Genomic DNA, 23,418 nt, shown 5'->3' with positions numbered 1-23,418 from the left:
CGCCAGGACCAGAATGAGGGACTGGGAATCACATAAAGATGCCAGAGCCTTCTGGAGGGTCCATGGAGGTGTTTGTGAAGGGAATCTCCATGGGACACAGCTGGGAAAAGTTACCACCTGCACACTTACTGCAAGGCTAGACGGGCCCAGAGCCACCTGGGTCCAGCTCACCCCTCTCTCTGCCTTTTCCCAGGCATCCATGAGCCATTTCTTCTAGGAGAAAATCTCAAAGGACAGAAGCACACTGCTGTGCACACCCTAGTGTGCTGTATGACCTTGGCAAAAATCTGTACTCTCTAAACAAGCCGGGGAGTGGGAGTCTGCTAGCTAATGCTTTGCACATGTATGTTGCAAGGAATAATGAGACAGGCTCCATGAACCGTATTTTGTCCTTGAGGGACAAACAGTTCAAACTCTTTATTTTAGGAGAATGGCTTAACCAACTCTTCTCGCTCAGCCCAGAAACACCCCCGGCAATCCTGGCATGGGCTCTCAGAAGCAATGAAGCCTAATTAGGTGTCCTTTCCTGCCTGGAAACGAGCTAGCCAGCTCCATGCAGATGGCAAAATGCTGTTGATCAGGCATTCAGGGTCCCCTGTGTCTGACCACAACCACCTCTTGTCTGCATTCACTTATTGAGAAGTCTTTATTGAGCCATTAATCTTCATCAGGCTCAGTGGGCTTGTGATGCAGGACTAGGAACATACTGGTCTTTGCATCTCTGGGTTCAACTCCCATTATGCCCACAACACTACAGCCTGAGTTCCAGCAACTTTCCACCCAATTCTGTTCCCCTGCACAGCCCGTCCCTCCTGCCCAGAATGCCCCTTCCTCTCCTCTGCCTGCCAAATCCTTGCTTTCCTTCAGTGTCCTCTCTGTGAGGTTTCGCACGTATTCCATGAAGCAGAGTGAATCACTCTGTGTTGATGTTTTGTGAGAGCTAACGATAAGAGTACCTCCCTGACTGGGGCATTTCTGCTGTGAAGGTGACTGCGTCCCCTCTGTCTGTACAGTGATGTCCATCTGTAGAGTGATGGACACCCCTCACTCTCATTACTCTTCATTTGGGTGATGAAGAGAGTAATGTCTCTTCATTACTCAAAGTCAATAGGACTTCATTTTGAGATTCTTTCACCCCAAAAGCTGTCTCCAGACCTAGATTCCACAGCCAGAATTCCTTCAGGCCTCTGGGGGGTGGTTTTGAATTCTGATAAGGTAACATGCATTGTGGCTTAGAGGAACCTGGTCCAGGGTAGGAGACAGGAGGTCCAAAAGGCCAGGAAATGAGATAGAGTAAATAGTTTGGTGTTTGATTTCCTAGTGTTTTTCTAAGGGTAGCCACCAAAAGCCAGGTGCATTTCTCACCCTGGAAGGAAGTGTAGGCCACGGGTCAGCTGAGGGCAGGCTGGCTAAGCATGGCAGGGAAGGAGATGCCATTGACCACTTGTTTGGACACAAGCCTTTGACCTTTCTGCTTCCCTTCCGTGGCACGTAGGCCCACGAGTGTCCACCTGTGGGTGCCGTCTGCATCCTCCTGAGAGTCAGGACCATTTTCCTCTTCTCGTCCTGCTGTAAAATACAGTGTACTCCTAGAATACACGAAGTACAGCAAGACTGACTGACCAGGAGATGATTACAGGTGACAAGTGTTTGTGACTCACAGTTCCCAGGAGAGGGGAGCAGGCCACGCCACTCAGGGCCACACAGGAAGCCCTGGGGCCCGTCAGGAGTCAGAAAGTGTGGGGGGCAGATATGGGGAAAGGTTTTTTTCTTTTTTTGGCAAAAGCCTTTATTGAGGTTTCTACAGGAAGAAACAGGCAAGGCAGGGTAAACTGCCTTAGGATTGTCTGGTTAAAATGGTTTCAACTGCGGAGGGGTCTAAGGGCTGTGCTGTGCTTAGTCGGTCAGTCGTGTCCGACTCTTTGCGACCTCATGGGCTGTAGCCCGCCAGGCTCCTCTGTCCATGGGGATTCTCCAGGCAAGAGTACTGGCGTGGGCTGCCATGCCCTCCTCCAGGGGATCTTCCCAACGCGGGGATTGAGTCTAGATCTCCTGCACTGCAGGCAGATTCGTCACCGTCTGAGCCACCAGGGGAGTAAGGGCTGTCCCTCGTTATCCAGCACCTGACCCTGGGCTGCTCGGACAGGTGGAGAGTGGCCCAGAGTGTGAGAGCCTGACGGAGGAGGTGGTTGGGGGTGTGGGCGGTGGACTGGTTGGTTTTCATGTGAGAAACACACTGTCAGACTAGTCTAGGAATTGACTAGCCTTGGGAGGGGCATTCCCTTCAAGGTCAGCAAGACCCCAGATGTCAAAGCACCAGAAAACAGCAAAGACACAGACGATGCACGTCTCACCCAGAAGCACACGGCTCTCTGGCCTTTGCGGGTGTGCACCCCAGCCCTGGTGGCCTGGACATCCTTCACAGACAGGCACAGCCCTCATGTCACTCCCCAGCTGTGCCTTGAGTTGGGGACCTGGGACCACACCCCAACAATGCCCAGCACCTGCTAGGCCGTGACCTTTGAGAGACTCTTTGAGAAGGGGGAGGTCGGGGGGCCCTGAGGGCCATGAGGAGGATCTGTCGGGAGAAGGACACAGGGCAGGGACAGAGGGAGGGGGCGGCATTCAAGGGCTCAGGTGAGAAGTGGTGCTCCTGCCTGGAATTACTGTGCCATATGAAAGAGACCCACTTAGGTGAAGGTAAAAATAGATAACATGAGATTCTTAGGAGCCAGCGTAATTCGAAGAATCGTACCTTGAGTTTCCTAGAAGACTGTGCTGAGAAGAGTGATGTGGCATTGCTGGGCCCCACCCCACAGCCAGGGGCTGGGCAGAAGAGTTGTCCAGACAGGCCAGAAGAGAAGGAAATAGAGTAGGATCTGCAAGAGAACAAGTTTCACTAGTTTTGTTAACTATCTTTAACCCTGTCACAATCTGTGGACTTAAATATTTACAAACTAAAAGTTGAGAGCCATGCCTGATTTGGTGGGAGTTTTTAGGACTTCAGGCCTGGGAGACAAGATCTCCGGTAACCCTGAGAGAACTGCTTCTAGGAGGAGGAGGAGGATAAAGGTTATTCAGAGGTTTTGCAACAAAGGGCAGGTAGTCTGAACATCAAAAGATTATTGTTCATTAAAGAAAACCAGATATCCCAAGTTAAGGAATTTAGCACTATTTTATGAATGGGAAGATGCAAGAGCCTGGGCTCACTGAAATCATTCCTTTGATATGCACCTCAGCTGTCTGGGGCCAGTACACTCTTTTCATATCTTGAACTTCCTTTCCTTGGGGCTCACCTTTCGGAGTGGCTGCAGTCTGATGGCGGCTAGATGGCAGGCATTCTTTCCTTTCTGAGTTCCCTCAGGGCTCACAAGCTCACCATCAATGGTGGCTGCAATTTCTGGTGACTGTGACATCTTTGTTAACTGATAAGGCAGGAAATATTCCATTTCTCACATATCAAAGAACTACAGGAAGTTGCCTCCACTGGAGTGTGCAAGGACAAGTTGTTATTGGGGCAGAAACCTGTAATCTATAGAGCCAACCTCAGACTGGTGACCCTCATACTCCAGGCTCAGACACACCTCCCACTGTGTCATTGAGAACAGGACAGGGGAAAGGGGGCACCATGGCGGACCCAGGGGCCTAGAGGGCCCAAGTGTTTTAGCCAGTGGCAGTGACCAGAGACCCGCCTGGCAGAGACGGGCCCAGTGCCTCCCTGAGCGCTGAGCTCACAGAGCCACAGTGACAGATGCTGCAAGGACTGTGCTCTCTTGTGGAGTGTCTCCTCTGCCGGTGGGTTCTTGCCCACACAGTGTTCTGCTGGGCCTGAGGCTGAGCCTGGGGAGGCCCAGGTCCTGCCTATGAAAGCTCTCGGCCTCACAGGGAGACAAGTGACCACTGGATCAAATGCTGGGATCTGAGTCAGAGAGGCCAAAGCACATCAAAGGGCACAGGGAGAGGCAGTTGAGGTTGAGGGTACAGTTGTGGAAAGGCTAGAGATTTTAGAGCACTTAGAGCAGGGCTAGCAAATATTTTCTGCAGAGCTGTATGTTGTGCATTTTAGGTTTTGCAGACTGTACAGTCCTCCTCCTGGGCTCCTCCTGTCTTTGCTGTGTACAAGCAGTCGTATGAGACAGACTAAGAGGTATACATGGCTTATTCCAAGTAAACTTTCTTTATAATGACAGCTGGTGGGCCATAATGGGGCTTCTCTAGTGGCTCAGACAGTAAACAATCTGCCTACAAAGTGGGAGACCTGGGTTCAATCCCTGTGTCGGGAAGATCGCCTGGAGGAGGAAATGGCAACCCATTCCAGTATTCTTGCCTGGAGAACCCCATGGACAGAGGAGCCTAGCGAGCTATAGTCCATGGGGTCACTTTCACTTTAGGAGCCCTGGTAGCTCTGATGGTAAAGAAAGTGCCTGCAGGCAGACTCCTGGCTTGGAGATTTGGGGGCTCACAGGTAGGCCTGGGCAGTGTGCAAGAGGGGGGACAGAGGGGCTGGTGAGCCAGGGGTGAGCTTTGAGCAGGGAAGCAGTAAAGAGAAGCCTTATTAGATCGCAGCCTTCCAAAGGTCACTTTAGCATTGGTGTGGTGGCCGGTGGCTGCTGCAATGGGCCTGAAGCAGAAAAGTGCCCTTGAGGTTGGGGAAGAGGGACAGACAGAAGAGAGTTTTAAAGACAGAAAGTGACAGTCTTGGCTGATTCTCAGGTTTCTGGCTTTTGTATAAATGGATGGATCATGGGGCCACAAACATGAAGATGGAACCTGTCAACTACGGGAGACTCTGGAGAAGGACAGTGCTGGCTTCCCACTGTGTGTCCCAGGGGACCCTACTGGGGGACCGAAGAGCAGCAAAGTGACATGGCTGTTCTCAGCCCTTTGGAGATAGGGTTCCATTCCCTAGGGGCATCTGCTGTCAGGGGACATTTGTTCCTTCTCTCTTGGGTTGCTTTTAAGATTTCCTCTTTATTCTTTTGTTTTTTAACCTATCTTATAAAAAATTTATTTATTTTTAATAGAATAATTGCTTTACAATATTGTGTTGGTTTCTGCCATACATCAACATGAATCAGCCATCGGTATACATATGCCACCTTCCTCTTGAACCTCCTTCCTACCTCTGACCCCCTCCCACCCCTCTAGCTTGTCAGAGAGCTCCAATTTGAATTCCCTGAGTCATACAGGAAATTAACACTGGCTATATATTTTACATATGGTAGTGTATATGTTTCCATGCTACTCTTTACATTCATCCTACCCTCGCCTTCCCACCTGTCCCATATCCATAACTGTCCTCTATGTCTGCATCTCCACTGCTGTCCTGCAAATAGTTTCATCAGTAACATCTTTCTAGATTCCATATATGTATGTTAATATACAATATTTGCTTTTCTCTTTCTGACTTACTTCACTCTGTATAATAGGATCTACGTTCACCCACCTCATTAGCATGACTCAAATGCATTCCTTTTTATGACTAATATTCCATTGTATATATGTACCACAGCTTCTTTATCCATTCATGTGCTGATGGACATCTCGGTTGCTGCCATGTCCTTGTTGTTCAGTCACTTGTCATGTCTGACTCTTTGTGGCACCATGGACCATGGACTGCAGCCAGTCAGCTTCCCTGTCCATCACCAACTCCCAGAGCTTGCTCAAACTCATGTCCATTGAGTTGGTGATGCCATCCAACCATCTCCTTCCCCTTCTCCTCCTGCCTTCAATCTTTCCCAGCATCAGATTCTTTTCAAATGAGTTGGCTCTTCACATGAGGTGGCCAAAGTATTGGAGCTTCAGTCTCAGCATCAGTCCACGTCCTAGCTATTGTGAATAGTGCTGCAATGAACCTTGGGGTACATGTGTCTTTTTCAGTTACGGTTTTCTCAGGGTATATGCCCAGTAGTGGGTCATATGGTGGCTTTATTTCTATGTTTTTAAGGAATCTCCATACTGTCTTAAATAGTGGCTGTATCAGTTTACATTCCCACCAACAGTGCAAGAGGTTTACCTTTCTTCCACACCCTCTCCAGCACTTATTGGTTGTAGATTTTTTTTTTATATATAATGGCCATTCTGACTGGTGTGAGGTGATATCTCATTGTAGTTTAGATTTGCATTTCTCTAACAATGAGTAATGTTGAACATCTTTTCATGTGTTTATTAGCTATCTGTATGTCTTCTTTGGAAAAATGTCTGTCTAGGTCTTTTTCCCATTTATGATTGGGTTGTTTGTTTTGCTGGTATTGAGTTGCATGAGCTACTTGTATATTTTGGAAATTAATAATTTTTCAGTTGTTTCATTTGCTATTATTTTTTCCCATTCTGAGTACTGTCTTTTCACCTTGTTTATAGTTTCCTTTGCTGTACAAAAGCTTTTAAGTTTAATTAGGTCCCACTTGCTTATTTTTATTTTTATTTCCACTATTCTAGGAGGTATGTCACAGAGGCTCTTTCTGTCATTTATGTCATAGAGTGTTCTGCCTTTGTTTTCCTCTCAGAGTTTTATGGTTTCTGGTCTTGCATTAAATCTTTAATCCATTTTGAGTTTATCTTTGTGTATGGTGTTAGGAAGTATTCTAATGTCATTCTTTTATGTGTAACTGTCCAGTTTTCCCAGCACCACTTATTGAAGAGACTACCTTTTCCCCATTGTACATTCTTGCCTCCTTTGCCAAAGATAAGGTGTCCATAGGTATGTTGGTTTATCTCTAGGCTTTCTATCTTGTTCCATTGGTCTATATTTCTGTTTTTGTGCCAGTACCATATTGTCTTGATGACTTTAGCTTTGTAGTATAGTCTGAAGTCAGGAAGGTTGATTCCTTCAGCTTCATTCTTCTTTCTCAAGACTGCTTTGGCTATTTGGAGTCTTCTGTATTTCCATATGAATTGTGAAATTTTTTGTTCTAGTTTTGTGGAAAATGCCATTGGTAATTTGATAGGGATTGCATTGAATCTGTAGATTGCATTTGGTAGTATAGTCATTTTCACAATATTGATTTTCCAACCCAGGAACATCTTTCTGAAAGATTTCCTCTTCATTCTTGATTTTTGCAGTTTCACTGTGATTGTGAGGTATGGATTTCTTTCTATTGTTCACTATTTGTGATGCCTTTTGATATGAGGACTCATGTCTTTCTGCAATGCTTGTTCATTCTAAGCTGTTATCTCCTCCAATATGGTTCCTCTGCTAATTCTTCTGTTTGACTCTGGAGCCCCTGTTAGACAAAAAATGGGCACCTTTCAAGGTATATTGCTCTTTCTTAACTTTCAAAAATTTCATTTAAAAATTCCTTTGCTTCTCTATACTACCTCTGGGCTAAAATTCTTCAATCCTACCTTCCATTGATGAATCCTCTGTTTGATTCCTTTATCTCCAGAGTTTATCCAATGTTTTTAATTTTTCATTTTCATTTTTGACTTTGTCAGTTCTGAGTTTTCTTGTTTTCTTCTTTTCTATTTGATTTTACTACATGACTTACTGTTTCTTTAAAATGTATGTTACTCTTTGATTTACTGTTTGAAAACCCCCAAATAGCTGTGCAAAGGTCCAGCTTATATCTTCAATTGGCTGTGTGCAGACAGATATCCACCCATCACAGCCAAGGAGCTTGGTCTGCACGGATAAAACTACTCAGGACTGTTAAATGTGGTCTGACCCCTCAACATGCTGGGAAAGCCAGATGATGTCATCATGAAGTGACTTTGTGATGTCAGAAGCACAAATGCATTTGAGGGTGTTTATGAGGGAGGTATGCCAGTTTTGAGAGCTCCACTTTGCTGAGTTAGACTCATCTGAAAGATAGTGGATCTGATTTCTTCTTGGGGCAAAGTTTGTTTTTCCTGAATTTAGAGCCAACAGTCCTATTACTTTTGAACCGACTTAAATATTTTTCCACATTTGGGCAGAGCCACTGTTTGCCAAAAGAAGGTACAACTTCATATTGTTGTGATTCTCTGAGGACAGGGGATTGTGCATCATTTACCTCTCCCTTCACCCTGCCTAGACCGCACTGCTCAATAAAAATTTAGTGGCTTATGTTGTAAAATGATGGTTTAACATATGAATCATGATATAAATACATTTTATATATCAGCAATTATATACATTCAGATGGGCATTGCAGTGGCCTTTGGAGCCTCTGTCCTGACTGAGTGGCATGGACACAGCAATGCTGCTGACTGAATCGCTCTCAGGCCACTGTGTAGGCCACAGTAGACTGCCTCCAGCTACCCTGGTCACAGTTCACATGCATGCATTATACATGTGTGTTTGTCCACTAGGTATATATAGAATAAAAACAATATATCATAATGTGTATGGATATCAGTTCAGTTCATTTCAGTTCATTCAGTCATGTCACTCTTTGCGACCCCATGAACCGCAGCATGCCAGGCATTCCTGTCCATCACCAACTCCCAGTGTTTACTCAAACCCATGTCCATCGAGTTGGTGATGCCATCCAGCCATCTCATCCTTTGTCAGCCCCTTCTCCTCCTGCCCCCAATCCTTCCCAGCATTAAGGTCTTTTCCAATGAGTCAACTCTTCGCATGAGGTGGCCAAAGTATTGGAGTTTCAGCTTCAACATCAGTCCTTCCAATGAACACTCAGGACTGATCTCCTTTAGGATGGACTGGTTGGATCTCCTTGCAGTCCAAGGGACTCTCAAGAGTCTTCTCCAACACCACAGCTCAAGAGCATCAATTCTTCGGCACTCAGCTTTCTTCACAGTCCAACTCTCACATCCATACATGACCACTGGAAAAACCATAGCTTTGACTAGACAGACCTTTGTCGGCAAAGTAATGTCTTTGCTTTTTAATATGATGTGCTCAGCATATAGGTTAAACAAACAGGGTGACAACAGACAGCCCGGTTGTACTCCTTTCTCAATCTTGAACCAATCAGTTGTTCCATACAGAGTTCCCTTTGCTGTATCCCAATTTAATAAAATGGCATTTGGCTTCCAGTGAGGTTTCCAAATCTTTCAGTATTTGATAGGTCAACAATTATAATTGTATGTTGACTTTGCAATATATTCTTTTAATGATGTGTTAATACATAGCAATTTTTGGACAGAACTTCCAGAAATGCTGTTTTATAACTATCAACTGACACCTTAAATCTAACCTTCATGGTGAGAAAACCAATGGCTGGAGATACATCATTAGCCAAAGGATTGCTGAAGGTGTGATTGGCACATATAGAGTTAAGCTAGAAGTGAGACCCCAGAGACCTCTAAAACTTCTACAGAGCAGTTAGTTTGCAAGGATCCTGGATGAGTGGTTTGGGAGTGAAATTTTAAAGGGTACTTGGTCGTCTAAAGGCTCGGTGGAAATTCAGTCCCTAGAGAAGTTTATCATTCCTTGGGCCCTCGATGGAAGTTCTTACAGGGACACAGAGTCAGAAGTAGAAAGTCATTTGAAATTGGAAAGAGTGGGGAAAATTCAGGCACTGGAAAGAGAAGGAAGAGGAAAGGAGAGATGGATATAGGAAGAATAAATAAATAAATGCCAGCCCAAGGAGGAGACAGAAAGTGAGATAGCATGGTGGAAAGCGTGAATAAGAGAGAGAGAAGGAGCAAGAGATCATGGAGGAAGCAGGAAGGAGCCTGCTGGAAGCTGGAAGGAGGCTCCCATTTCCCAAGCCTCACTTAAGCCGGCCTGCATGGCTGTGCGCATGCGCTCTGAGCATGGGGCCGCAGCACTGGGCAGGTCCCCGGGCGGCCCTGCTAGCCTGCTGGGCCTTCTCACTGCTCTGTCAGAAAGGGGTTTTTCTTTGGCTCGCCGGGCCTCTTATCTGCCAAGGGACCCTTTGATTCACTGGGTCATTTACATTCTTCTTAGAGTGGTATGGGTTCCTCAGACCTGAGTATTTGGTCTTTTCCAAGGGAAATCTCAGTGTTCTAAGAAATTCCAGGAGGAAACTTTCTAATCTCTTGGTCATTTTTGAATGTTATGCCCTGCCATGCTGAAGCTGCTCAGGATCTGAAAGCAGTTATTTTTCTGAGAAGGCTTCAGAGCCACGGGAATGCCAGTGTCATAGTGCAAGGGGCGGGGGCTGGGGAGCACGCGATAAGAGTGGTCCTGCTCATGGAGCCCCACAGGGAGCACTCCTGTCGCACAAGAACCCAGTCAGGTACGGAGATTGTCCTGGCTGAGTCCACAAACCTTCTTGTGTTAAACTTTTATTCCAGAAACACCAGATGGTGGCACCACAACAAGCTTTACAAAATCCTCAGCAAACCAGGGACTTTCTCTTCCTCCTGAGTCCGTCACTGTCCTCTTTGAAAGATGAAAACGAAAGAAAACAGCTTCTAGATCACCATGGAAACCACCTGAAAACACCTGTCTCGGTTGGCAAGGGGTGGTTGTACAAGGGGGAGAGTGTGAAAAACAGCCAACATCTTGTTCTCATTGACTTACAGCTAGTTGTCCAAATATTTGTATCATTTAAGCCACATGCAAAAGACTCATTGAATTCAGAGTGCACTTTTCTTGTCCAGTATAAACATCTTCTGGTACAGTCCTCAACGGATCTGAAAAGAAACAAGTCGTAACCAACAGAGAATAAGCACGCTCACTCGGGACATGCCTGTGCTGGGAACCAGGGGTCCAGCCATACACAAGAGGACCTGTTTTCTGGCTTGATGAAATTCACTTTCTAGATGGGAAAAAGGCATGATGTAAGTTTAAAAGTTTACAAAATAGTGATAGGTTAGGACAAGTATCGAGGAGGGAAGGAAGACGGCTGTTGGGCCAGGGGGCCCACCTGAGATAGAGTGCCGGGAGCAGCTGTCTGCTGAATGATATTTCAGCTGCAACACAAAGGGTGACGATGACCAGCCACGGGAAGGACTGCGGGCAGGCGGGGACGTTGCAAAGGGGGGGAAAGATACCTGCAAAGGCCCAGGGGTGGCGACGAGGGTAGAGGAGCCCGACAGAAAGGGGACTGTGGGCTGGTGTGTGTGTGTGTGGACGTGGGTGGGAGAGGAGGACAACAGGAGTCCCGATTACACTGGGCTTGAAATGAGAAGATTCCAGGGGCAAGTAGCTAGTGAAGGGTTTTAAGTGGGGAAGGCCAGGATTTATGTTTCTGAAGTCTTACTCTGACTAGGGTGTGAGAATGTGCTGGAGTCAGGTGGGAGGGAGGTCATCAGGAAGCTTTGGTGGGGTCCTGGGGTGAGGTCTGTGATAGTGGAAAGAGTCAGGCGGGAGGAAGGTCGTCAGGAAGCTTTGGTGGGGTCCCGGGGTGAGGTCTGTGATAGTGGAAAGAGTCAGGCGGGAGGAAGGTCATCAGGAAGCTTTGGTGGGGTCCCGGGGCAAGGTCTGTGATGTGTACACAGCGGTGGCAGCAAGACACAGGAGGCAGCAGACAGATCAGAGACTTAATCTGGAGACAGGACAAATGGCATTGTGGTTGTATTAACTGGGGATGGAAGCAAAACTGAGGAGACAAGGATGACTCTGAGGTGTTGATGGACAGTGTCTCATCCTACAGACAGTGTCTGACATCGAGATGGGGAAGCCTCCAGAGTAGGAAGACCATGTGAGAGGAAGGAGACTAGGAACTTGGTTTTGCAGCATCCAGGTCTGAGACCTGCAGTGGGCGCTGTGGTGTGCCATGCTGATGCCCCTTATGGACCACCTACACCCAGCTTCCAGCAGCATTGGCTGCCTCATAGCTGAGCCCATCCCGGCCTCACCCTTAACACAGGGGAACTGACCTTTGTGCAGTCCAAAGGCCTTACTTCAACTTTGGAGGACCATTCAACTTCAAGGTTCCCTGTGGGACCAGCTGAGCCCCTGTTAGGATCACAGTAGAGTTCCTCATCTCCCCGTGCCCAGCCCAGCTTCTCTCAGTCCATCATGTGCCCAGGGGCACCTGCCATGATACCCACACATCTCCACACATCTTAGTTCCCAAGAACCCCAACTAAGACAGTTGCAGGAATCAGAAATCCTAAGAATTTAAAATCCTATGGCATTTTAGAGCTTCATCACCTGCCAGCTATAAGGACGCCAGGCCCTTGGCATCTGAAAAGGGTCATGATTAAAACATTGAATGGCAGAGCAACATCTTGGTCACCTGAGAGAAACAGGGAAATAGACATTACTATGCAAAGAAATTCAATGACTATTGCTGAGCAGAATGGATGCGCTGGAGAAAGACAACAAAGATGCTGAGAATGATTAATCGTTAATTTACCTGCTGCACACAGGATTCAAGTTGACATTGCTGCTGGGGCCCAGAATGTTCTCCTGGTCCCCCTTTTAGAGTGAAGGGGGATGGGGTCATGCAATAAATGGAGTCCTGGTTTGAGTTTGGTTCACAGTGGGCCCAGTGGACCCTTGAGGTCACCCAGTGATCATTTTCTGTCCCTGAATATACACCTGGAAAGGATGAAACCTGGTCCTTGGCCTGTGGGAGACAGAACTGTTATGGGAGGACAGGTTATACTGTGAAACTGCCTCCCACTCTCCAGGCAAGATAGGAAGTCAACGACAATATTGTGACCTGGTGAGAAAGGAATATTTCAGTGAAACACTTAAAGACCTCGCCATATCCCCCTGTAAGTCAGTCTGGGGTTGGGTCCTTCACAGGACAGTGGACTACCACAATCGAAATCAAGAACGAGCCCCAAACTCACTGCTTTTCAGGTTAACAAGTTTCAGACACAAGACGTACACAAGACTGTTGAACTGGGGAGCATACTCTTTTCTGTCCTTTTGGAAAGGAGACCCAGTTCACATTCATGTGTGAGACACTAGGACCCACTTATGCTCAGGCTTCCCTGGGGCTATGTTAACTCTCCCACACTCTGACACAGTGCAGCTGCAAACTGGACTGTACCCACCTTCCACAGAATCCACGGTGACCCACTGTGCCCGTGACATTAAGGTAATCAGCCCAGGCAAAGGAGAAGAGGCCTTAGTACAGCATCTGCCCTCTAGAGAGTGTGAGATAAGCACCAGGGAGAATCAAGCAGACATTCATCAGTGAAGTTTTCAGGAGTCCAGTGGTCTGGGGCATGTCAGGACATCCTCTCCAGGGAAAAGGGCGCTTGAAGGAACGTTGCTTCCCTTTCCATGAACAGTGGATTACAATAAGCAGTGAGCCTCTTTGGGTCTAGAGGCAGCCCAGGGAGAATCGTTCCCTGGCAGCAGGGCTGAGTCTAATGGGACTGGCCATGTGAGCCAGGCTGGACTTTAGGGCTGACCCGGACAGTGACTGCAACGTGCTTCCCCTTCCCATCTGTTCTAAATAGGGAGCATCTAGAGTGTTGTTCCCAGGCCACCCCACCATTTTCTCTTGGGTGTTGAGAACTGGGTGGAGATAATGCCTCTTTTGAGTTCACTGCTCTTACAGTTGAGAGAAACTTTCAGAAGCTGCACCTGAGGATCCATGGTGGGTCCGCGCCCGCACTTAACTTGGATGAGGCGATCCTGGACTGGAAGCCTGAACATGCTGCTGAAATAAGATGAAGCTTTGGGGGTAGGATGGCAGGGGGATGAATGCATTTTGTATAAGGGGGGTGTGTGACTCTTCCCTCAAATGGCCACAACAATCTTTCCCATCTTACACACCTTTCTAGAACCTTTCCATTCTCTGAGCAAGAGGTGGACTCTTCACTCCTCCCCTTGAATGTTAGTGGGCCTTTGTGAGGATGGTGGAAGTGAGACTGTGTAACTTTTGAGTTGTCATATGAGGGGACATAGTTTTCATGAGCATCCCCATCACTCAGGATGTTTGCCACTGAGACTCTGCCATCATACTTCGGGGTTGCTAAGCAGCCCCTTGGCAAGACTGCTTATAGGTGTTCTGGTCAGCAGTCCTAGCTGAAGCTCTTAAGGCTGGCATCAGCTGCCAAATTTGTAAGTGCCTGAGCCTTCTGGTAGTCCCAGGCTCTACTTGTCCTTGGAGCCACCCCACACAATGCCACATGGAGCAGAGATGAGCCATCCCCACTGAATCTCCGAACTGGAACTCCTCTGAGGGGCCATCCCAGCCCCAGGGCTTCCCGTGGAATTGACTGTACATGTGCAGAGGGCACGCATGAATACGGAGGCTGAGAGAGAGGCCAGGATGGAAGAGGTTAATTTGGGAGATACCAAAATATCAGTGGTTGCAAAAGCCTTGAGTGGGTGACATGACCCAGGGAGAAAGGAAAGAGAGAGAAGCGGGTGTAGGACCGAGCTCTGGAGCACCCTGTCATCTAGAGAGCTGCCGGAGGAAGGGGAGCTAGGGAACAGAGGAGGGGAAGTCAGGAGAGGAGGGTGTCCCAAGGGAGAGGGTTGCTGAAGATGTCTGCAGGTCACGCCCAGAAGGTCACTGGGGACCCATCAAGAACAGCATCAGTGCAGGGGGCAAAAGCCAGGGAAGAGGTTTGGAGAATGAATGAAAGTCTGGAGGTAGAGAGGGAGTGCAGAGAGGCAATGGGAGCTCAGTGGAAGGTGTGAGGGCTGGCCTTCCATGAGGACTAGGTCAGTTGTCAGAGAAGGAGGCTTCAGATACAGACAGATTTGTGTCTAGAAGCAGAAACACAAGGGCTTTTGCCAAAAGTCTTGCAGATGGTGAGCGCCACTGGAAAGGATTTCAATGCCAAGCCTTCTAGCCTGTGCCCAGAGGGCAATCAATAGACCCACAGGGGAAGTCCTGACCTTTCCTTCTCAGAGTTCCTGCGGCTTTCTCTTGTTCTCTGTTGTCCAGGACTCCAGGCTTGTCTGAGGGGCTGGGGATGCCAGAGCAGGTCTTTGGTCCATTTGTGTTCTCGGTGGCTCCAGGAAGTGCTGGTTCCTAGTAGAAGCTCGCCCAACACTTGCTGATTGCTTGCTTGTCAATTTCATTGTAACAGACTGGAATCTAAGCAGCTTATAAAGAAATCATATAGCATCAGAGCTGTTAGAAGTTAACCCGCCAGAGAGATCAGAACTCTCAGGGCAAAGAGAGGCTTCTAACAGGTCCTGGAGGCAGATGGCTGATGGTTCGTGGGAATTAATGCAACCTACAGGTTTCTTGATGATGGGGGAACTATGGGGAGTTAGCTGTTGGCTAAACAAATGGTTTTTATTTTGTGAAACTTTTGGGTGTTGCTCCAACATTAAAAAGAGGCGTTCTGTCTAATGAAGCTATGGGGGAGCTCTTCCCCTTGACGCCAGGAGGAGCCAGTTCCCTCCAGGGGCAGGTGCTGCGACATCCCTGCTCCATGTCAGTCCCAGTGGGGCTCCAGAGGTCCCTGCTGTGAAGGTGTGGTGCCTGTGCTAAGCCCCCAGCCTGGGAGGTCAGAAGGGCCAGGTCTGCCTCACACCCCCAGGAGGGGAGCTGTCAGCAGGATTAGGAGAGGGGCTAAGGGTTGAAAGGGCAAGGCTCTGGGGAGCAGGCACTCATTCTGGCATGACGGGGCCCCTTGCAGAGGGGCCACTGCGCCCCCACGGAGCCTGGATGAATCTACCAGCGAGGTGGCTGCTCTGTGTCAGACTCTCAGCCTCAGGGCTCAGCTGTCAGACCTTCATGCCTCCACCCAGGGTTCTGCAGGACTGCATAGCTTGTCAGCGCTCCCTCAGGGAGACGCAGCCACCAGCTGCCTTTACCAGCGACCTCTGAAGCTGCACAACTGTGGTAAGCAGGTTGCGGTTCCTTGCAGCCAAGTCCCAGGCCAGCAGGGTGAGTGCAGCAGAAGGCAAGGACACCGTCTCCCTCCACCAGCCCTCGAGGACTGGTTTTTGTCTTTTACTTCACAGACAGCTTAACGTTGTTATGGAAGAACATTTTATTAAACATATTCAACTCACTTCCAATGAAATGATTAATTTTTCATTTACAGTGGTGTCCAATGTTTGTCTTCTGTTCTTTTTTTTTCTTTCAAACCAGCACCAAAAAGTAAAACAAAAATACCATGGGTACAGTACGTAAGTTAACTAATGGAAAATATATACATTTGACTCTGAAATGAAGAAAAGAGAACAAAGCAATGATATTATTGCCATTGAGGATCTTTCCCTGTGTTCTGATAATATCAAGCCATGGTCAGCTGAGAGGGTTTCATTTGCACCAATGAAATAGCACCATACGATTGTGAGAGTCTGTAGTTAGTAACACATTTGTGCAACCAAAAAGGTACAGTACTTGAGTGACAGTACAGGGTATTGTTAATAAAGAAACATCGCTGTTGCAATGACAGGGTTTCACTGTCTTCTGTACAAAGTGGAGCAAGAATGCCATGACGGCTTCACCGAGATCAACCATTGCTTGTGCCGTGAACAGAAGGCGGGCTGGTGAATTTCAGAGCGACAGTGCCAGCGAGAGCTACAAGAGCTCAGAAAAACCCGAACTTTGGGGAACCAAAGGGATGTTTAATGATAACTGAATCGATCACTTGCATTCTGAGGGTGTGGGGCCCTTGCCAGGGGCGTCCAGTTGATACGGCCAGGGTGGCCAGCGGGGAGACTGAGAGGCACCAGGAAAAGGGCTCACCTCTGGGCCATGCACAGGCTTGCCCGGCTCGGGTGGGCCCGTGGTTCCCATACAGACAGCAAGCAAGGCTGCCCTGACTTCCTTGGCTGGCTGCCCTGATTCCGCTCCTCAGCCCCCAAGGCTGAGAGCTTTCCATCCATCCGTGGCAAAGTCCAGCCCATCTGGGACTGGGGGAAAACTAAGCCCTAGCTCCCCCAAGGCTTTGAGTGCCTTGGGGGAGCCTGCTAACGGCCAAGCCGGAGCAGGGAGGACAGCGTTCTGCACAGGCTCTGGGCAGCCACGGGAGCTCACCCTGCAGGTGGGCTGCCCCAGCCTGGCACTCTCCGGGGTCTTTCCACAGAGCACCTAAGGAGCTTTCTCAACACTTCTCACAGATTCAAGTGGAACCGAACAGATGCTCGGCCATCCGACCACTTCTCTGCCTCCGGGGTAGTAACAATCAGAAAGCAAAGCCAGCCCACAGGGCAGGCTGGAGAGGGCAGAGTGTCTCTTTCTTTCTGATTTAAGCTGACTCCAAAGTTGTGACGTCAAAAACACAAACACAGATACATAAACACAGCACCAATAAATCAAGAAGCACTTGGAGATGATCCCATGGAGATTAGCCTAAGTAAAATTCCCCTCTGACATAAGGGAGGAGAGGATGGGTTTTTCATGATAAAGTCCTTGAACAGAAGCACCCATCAAACACCCACTGAGCTGGCCAGCAGACTAGACCTCCCAGCATGCCGGGTCCCCTTCCCCAAGCTCCCCAGCAGGCAGGGTCTTACCATCTTTTGTGCTTTCATACACTCCTGTCATCCCCCTGGGCTCAGAGAGGGCCCAACTATGAGGGGTAAGGTGACCATAGGAGGCAAACATCTTCTTGAGGCTTTTCTGTCATCCTTGCCCCACTAATGTGGGTCAGTAACGACAGCATCACAGCGATGAACACTGTACGGTCTGGACCACAGGAGAGTGGGATGGGCACACAGCCATCCTGGGCAGGGGGCACTCCTCCACCAAGCTGAGTGGTCCTGGAGGACACCTGCCCCATGTCAGAGTGAAGCACCAGGTCTGAGCCTGAGTCAGAGCTTCCAAGAAGAATCAACTTCAGATAGATGGCCAGGGTCAGGGTGAAGCCATCTTTAATGGGCAAAGCTTTGTGAAGTACTGGCTAGAGCAGAGGTCCCCAGGAGCAGAGAGGGAATGCCCCCAGCCTCACAAAGCTGTGCTGAGCTCACCTCGATGCAGGCAGCAAGCCCAAGGGCTAGACCAGCATGTGCCTCTGCACACAGCACCTTGAGGAGCAGCTCTTCTGTCTCCCTGTGTGGGGGACCGCAGAGATCTGAACACTAGCTGCATCCTCTAACCCAGACACCACTGGAACATTCTCCCCCATGTGGCTGGTGTGCAGAGCTACGTAGCCCTGGCATCCTTGGTGGTTCACACAGACTCAGCCTCCCAGGGACAAGACCTCCGAGGAGAGACCCAGGACCTAGAAAGCATGTTCCCTGACCTGGCACAGCGCCATGTGGCGTCCTGGTGGTGTCCGGGAACTCCGGCAGCGCCCCCTCTCCGGAGAAGCCTCCTCCCATCCAGAGCATCACTGGCTTTGAGAATAAAGCCTGTTTTTAAAGGAAAGCATCTCATTTTTTGGGATATCCTCCCCCCGCCCCCCACCCCGCGGTACATCGAGCACTGGGAATTCAAACGTCAGAGGAAAAGTCAAGACAGGGGCGCCCGTGACGTCTCTCTTGACGACCGTCTGTCAGAGGTGTTCCCTTTGAGGTACGTGGAACTTAGAAATTACAATTATTTTGTGACTCATGCCTATCTTTTTTCCTTATCGTAGAAAGCCATCCAGTGGCTGTTAACAATATATTAAGTATAAAAGCATTAAGCAAACGTCAAGTCCACTCTCAAGTTCCATGCAGTCGGATTCTCGGGACAGTCTCCGGGGTGAGCCGCGGTGTGCCTCGGTGGGTCCCGGCCGCAGGCCTGGCGGGCTCTCAGGCGGGTGGGCTTTCATCTAGCTGTGTCGTCGGGACTCAGACCTCGCGTCGGAGCATCGCGGGACCACCGGGCCGCCTGTCAGGAGCTCGGCGGCGGGGGCGGCTGGCGCATCTTGTTCGCATAGAAGTCCCTGCACGTCTGGCAGCAGCGCTGGTACCACCGCATGTCCTGGCAGAGGTTCTTCTCTCTGATGACCCTGCAGTACACTGTCCATTGGTCCCGTGTGCACTTGTAGGTCAGAGCCGCTGAGGGGACGGTGGAGAGAGAAAGCCCAGGGGTTACGGGTGCCTGCGGATGACACTCCCGGCCGCCCTCACCCACGTGGACGCTGGAACCCTGCACAGACCCGGGGGACCACGCCCCTGCCAGGGCCCTAGCATTTACAAGGGACACTCTGAGTCCAACCTGACCATTTCGGGGTTTGGTGTGAGGGCACTGCCCCCCTGCTTCTGAGCTAAATGTCATGCACAGTCATTTTACAGGTGAGGATGCCATCTGTTGGCATTTATAAAACAGAAGGGCGCAGGGACTGGACATCCAAGGGCCCACAAAAGCACACAGTCACAGCACAAGCAAGTGGCCTGAATCGCCCTGCTCTCGGTCATGCAGAGACACAGTCCTGCCTCAGCGAGGCCTCTGGAGGATACCAAGGAGGGCTGTGCGTGCCAAAGCCTGGTGAACACCTCGGCAAGCTTGAAGACCCCCCCCCCACCCCCCAGTGAAGCTTGTCTGGAAACCCCTTCACGTTGGTGGCATCCCAGCATTAGGGAAAGGGGCTCTGGTTGGGAAACTGTTCCCGAGGGATTTCTATTCAGAAAAGCAGAAACTCTTTCAGTGGAATCATCAGATCAGTGCTAGACATTCTTCTTTTGGGGCCACCACTGGCTGGGGATGTAGCCAGGTAAAGGGCTGAGTTTGGAGCACTGCTCACACCAAAGCTCCCTGCTGAATTGAAGACTCCCATCTGTCAACACCTCTGTTTCCTTCTTGAGCATCAGCTTCAGGACCATTCCATGTACGTATCACCCAGATTTCATAAATGACACCCCCAGATCCTTCCATTTCCTGAGTAAGCACCTCCCTTTGCCTCCTTTGTGCAGAGAATCCCAAAACATTTGAGGAGCATTCTCTCATGTTGCCCTTTGTTGGGAGAGGGGCTCAAGGGTTTGAGGCATCTTTTTCATGACAAGGAATGAAATTCCATCTCTGAAACCTCAGATCCTCTCCAGAACTGACACATGTTGGCCTCTCCAGAGCTCACATAAGCCCCAAGGAGCACGTTTTCTGGCTTACAGAATTCCCACCCCAGTGGGGACTCCCTGGCCAGGGCATGCAGCAGCCCCAGGAGTGGGGGCTCGGCAGAGGCACTCACCGAGGCGAGGGGAGGTGATGGTGTTCACGTTGATCTTGTCATTGCAGACTTCCTGGTGGCACTGTTTGTAGGCGGCTGGCTTGGCGAGGGCAGGGCACTCGTTGCCATGGCGCCCGGTGACCTTGTGCATGCACTGCACCACGCGGGACTGCAGGCCCTTCCCACAGGTCGACGAGCACTGCCGGAGACAGGGAGAGCTGAGCTCGGGCTGCGGGGCTTTGACGATGCCACTCCTGGCTCTGGTCCCTGCATGTCATTCCTAAGTGCTTGAAATAATCATAGTTCAAGAGGGCTTGGCTGCATACCAGTGGCCCGAAGGAAAACTGTTTCAAGATGTTACAGACCGCATGTCTGGGTCCCCTCCACCTCCAAATATTTAATGCCCCTGTGTGTGTTAGTTGCTCAGTTTTGTCTGATTCTTTGCGACCCCATGGACTGTAGCCCACCAGGCTCCTCTGTCCATGGGATTCTCCAGGCAAGAAAACTGGAGGGGCTTGCCATTTCCTTCTCCAGGGGATCTTCCCAACCCAGGGACTGAACCCGGGTCTCCCCCAGACAGATTCTTTACTGTGTGGGTGACCCAGGAAGCCCTAATCCCCAGTGAGATGGTATTTGAAAGTAGGTCCTTTGGAAGGTAATTGGGTTTAAATGAGGTCATGAGGGTGGGGCCCCCATGATAAAATTAGTGTACTTATAACAAGAGGGAGACAGATCAGGGTTCTTTCCTTCCACCATGTGAGGGCACATAAGAAGGCACCTGTTTGCAAGCCAGGAAGTGGCCTCTCACTAAGAGCCAATACGCTAAGCACCTTGACCGCGGACTTAGCCTCCAGAACTATGAGAAATAAATGTCTTGTTATTCAAGTCACCCAGACTGTGGTATTTCATTACAGCAGCCTGAGATGGCTAAGACACATTGCTGAAATATTAATTTATGCTCATTGCACTTTACCTCCCACCCTCTCACTCCTGTTCTAGAGAACCAGCTGGGCTTTAAATTCTCCAGATAGTGAGCAGGATGGCTTGCTGGTACCCAGGAAGGGACTGAACCTGATGACCACAGGGATATCTCTGGCACTTTGTGCTACACAAGGCTCCCAGGCATTTGCCCAGCCCTGGATGTAGGGAGGAACCCAATAATCATGCGGTTGAATTTCCATAAGCCTGGAAGGGTGGAGCTCAGACTTAAGTAAAGATACAGGAAATGAAGAAGTGCAACCTTTCTTGCATGATGGACTCATGGACTAATACAGGGGCTAACAGTTTCAATTTAGACACTCAATCCCTAGTTCTTGGCATTTCCAGCATTTGCAGATGGATAAAATCAAACCAGTGTAGTTCGGCAGACCACCCCGCCCTCCCACAGAGAGGCCTTGTAAGACTGTGTTCTGTCTCCTGCTCTTCTTCTGGTTCCTCCTTTAAAGTGTTTTACAGGGAACCTGCCCAGTATCCAGCATCAGGATTCCCTCGCCCAATCCTGCTTGCCAGGTCCTTGCCCTCACTTGCTTTCCTGGGAGCCCCTACAACCGCCTCTCCATTAAGTTATTCAGCTCCCGGCCAGAGAGCCTGGCCCACACACATACTCTCTTCATCTGGGGTCCACTAACATGCACACAATCTGTGGTTTACAGGGTTCTGAGAGCACTCTGGAAAACTTGAATAAAGCAAAGACCACAGGTGCAGCCGCCCAGCAGGGGTGGACACGGGCACCTAGGGGTGAGAGAGGGGAGCAAGGCCTCTCTGAATGCCACGCGTAGTGAGGATGCCAGGCGCTATCTGCATCATGTGTCTCCCCATTTCTCCCCTCGGTCCCACCCTGGCCTGTGCTGGAGGAAGGGCCTTCTCCAGGGCCTGGGAGGAGCCCTCCTGCACAGGCTTGATGCGGAGCCCTTCATCTGTGAGAAGCGGCCATCGTCTGTGCTCCCAAAGGAGCTTTTGAGCCCCAGGTGAATTCCTCTGCTTTCTAGTCTAACAAGCAAGATCACAATTTTTTTTTTCACTTTAGAAGGATGAAAGGCTCAGAGGGCACAGTGCTCAGACAGGGCACAGCCTTTTCAAACCATAAACGAGGTAGGAAAACCACAAGTGCCCCCTTCCCCCACCTCCTCTGCTGAGGGTCCTGGCACGTTCAAACCAGAATAGACTCTCCCTGAGAAGCAAGGCTATGCGCCTTGCTTCATGTCCATCTTCTTGGTAAGTCCATCAGGGGATGCTCGCATCTTGGAGAATCCCTCTTGCATGATAAACGCACATTCCTGGGTTCCACCCCAGAGCTCCGGAGTTGGTACAGGAGCACAGGGAAGTTTGAGGGGTGCTGTGTGGAGGAAGGAGGTCACGTGAGGACGTTCCCACAGACTGGATACCCATAACAGGTGCCACAGCCATGTGACTTCTGCCTGGAGGGCATCTCCGAGGGAGAGGTTGCAGGCTGGGATCTGCTGCGTGGGATCACCTGGAGAGCTTGGAAAGATCTCGACGCCTCAGACCCATCAGTATCCCTGGAGGAGGCACCAAGATCAGTGTTTCTCAAAGCTCTCCAGGTGACTCCAACAAGCAGCCAGAGCTGAGAACCTCTGACTCATCTGAATTTCTTCCCTGGGTCCTGGGTAGTCTGCAGAGCTCCATTTTCTTGCAACGAAGTAGTCAAGTATTTGTATACAAATATGTGTAATTAAGCTACCTAGGTGGCACTAGTGGTAAAGAACCTCCCTGCCAATGCAGCAGATGTTTAAAAGGCCCGGGTTTGATCCCTGGGTTGGGATGATCCCTTGGAGAAAGGAATGGCAACCCACTCCAGTATTCTTGCCTGGAGAATCCTATGGACAGAGGAGCCTAGCTGGCCACAGTCTGTGGGGTTGCAAAGAGTCAGATATAACTGAAGTGACTTAGCACAGATGTGTAATTAAGCAAGAACAGACATCCACCTGCAGTCCCAAATATTAAGTTTATATAGAGATGTTGTGTTGCGTGCTAAGTCACCTCAGTTGTATCCAGCTCTTTGGGACCCTATGGACTGTAGCCCGCCAGGCTCCTCTGTCCATGGGATTCTCCAGGCAAGAATACTGGAGTGGGTTGCCATGCCCTCCTCCAGGGGATCTTCCCAACCCAGGGGTCAAACCCTTGTCTCTTATGTCTCCTGCACTGGCAAGCAGGTTCTTTATCACCAGTGCTATCTGGGAAACCCAGAGAGGTGATAGGTGTGCGCAAATACTAGAAGTGAAGCCTTTCATTCAAATTTATTCTTGGAAAAGAATAAATTGCCTAAGTAACAACAAAACCTTTCACAGTTCAGGACAGGGGTAAGGGGTGCCCTCAATTATTTGTAGCAAGATCAGCTGGGGGTTAAAAGAAAAAGAGAAGCAAAGAAATTTAGCTTTCTTCTGGAAGTAGGACATCATAGTCCATTAAATTATGAGGGAGGGTGGTGTAAAAATGTTTAAAAATCACTTGAAAAGTAATCTGGGATGTGGCTATCCGCAGAGACTGGAAGTCCACACCAACAGGGTAAGTGAAGGAAATGGCCCAGGGTCCTGAGCGCTTAGTTGCTCAGTCCTGTCTGATTCTTTGAGA

General features: G+C 49.5%; 1 protein-coding gene across 2 annotated transcripts in view; it reads right to left on the bottom strand.

The window, feature by feature from the left end:
* Nucleotides 1–15,759: 15,759 nt before the first annotated feature.
* The window catches only part of ADAMTS17 (ADAM metallopeptidase with thrombospondin type 1 motif 17), a 395,361-nt gene continuing 387,702 nt past the window's right edge, over nt 15,760–23,418 (bottom strand). For both annotated transcript variants that reach the window (XM_043434539.1, XM_043434540.1), the window contains exons 22-23: nt 19,849–20,026; nt 15,760–18,721 (exon numbers count right to left, since the gene is read on the bottom strand). In XM_043434539.1, coding sequence (XP_043290474.1) covers nt 18,555–18,721; nt 19,849–20,026 — 345 coding nt within the window. In that variant the 3' untranslated portion in view covers nt 15,760–18,554. The remainder of the gene's footprint in view (nt 18,722–19,848; nt 20,027–23,418) is intronic.

The sequence above is a fragment of the Cervus canadensis genome, chromosome 17 (genome assembly GCF_019320065.1).
Source record: "Cervus canadensis isolate Bull #8, Minnesota chromosome 17, ASM1932006v1, whole genome shotgun sequence".
NCBI classification, from domain to species: Eukaryota; Metazoa; Chordata; class Mammalia; order Artiodactyla; family Cervidae; genus Cervus; species Cervus canadensis.
This window is presented reverse-complemented; position numbering and strand designations above follow the sequence as displayed.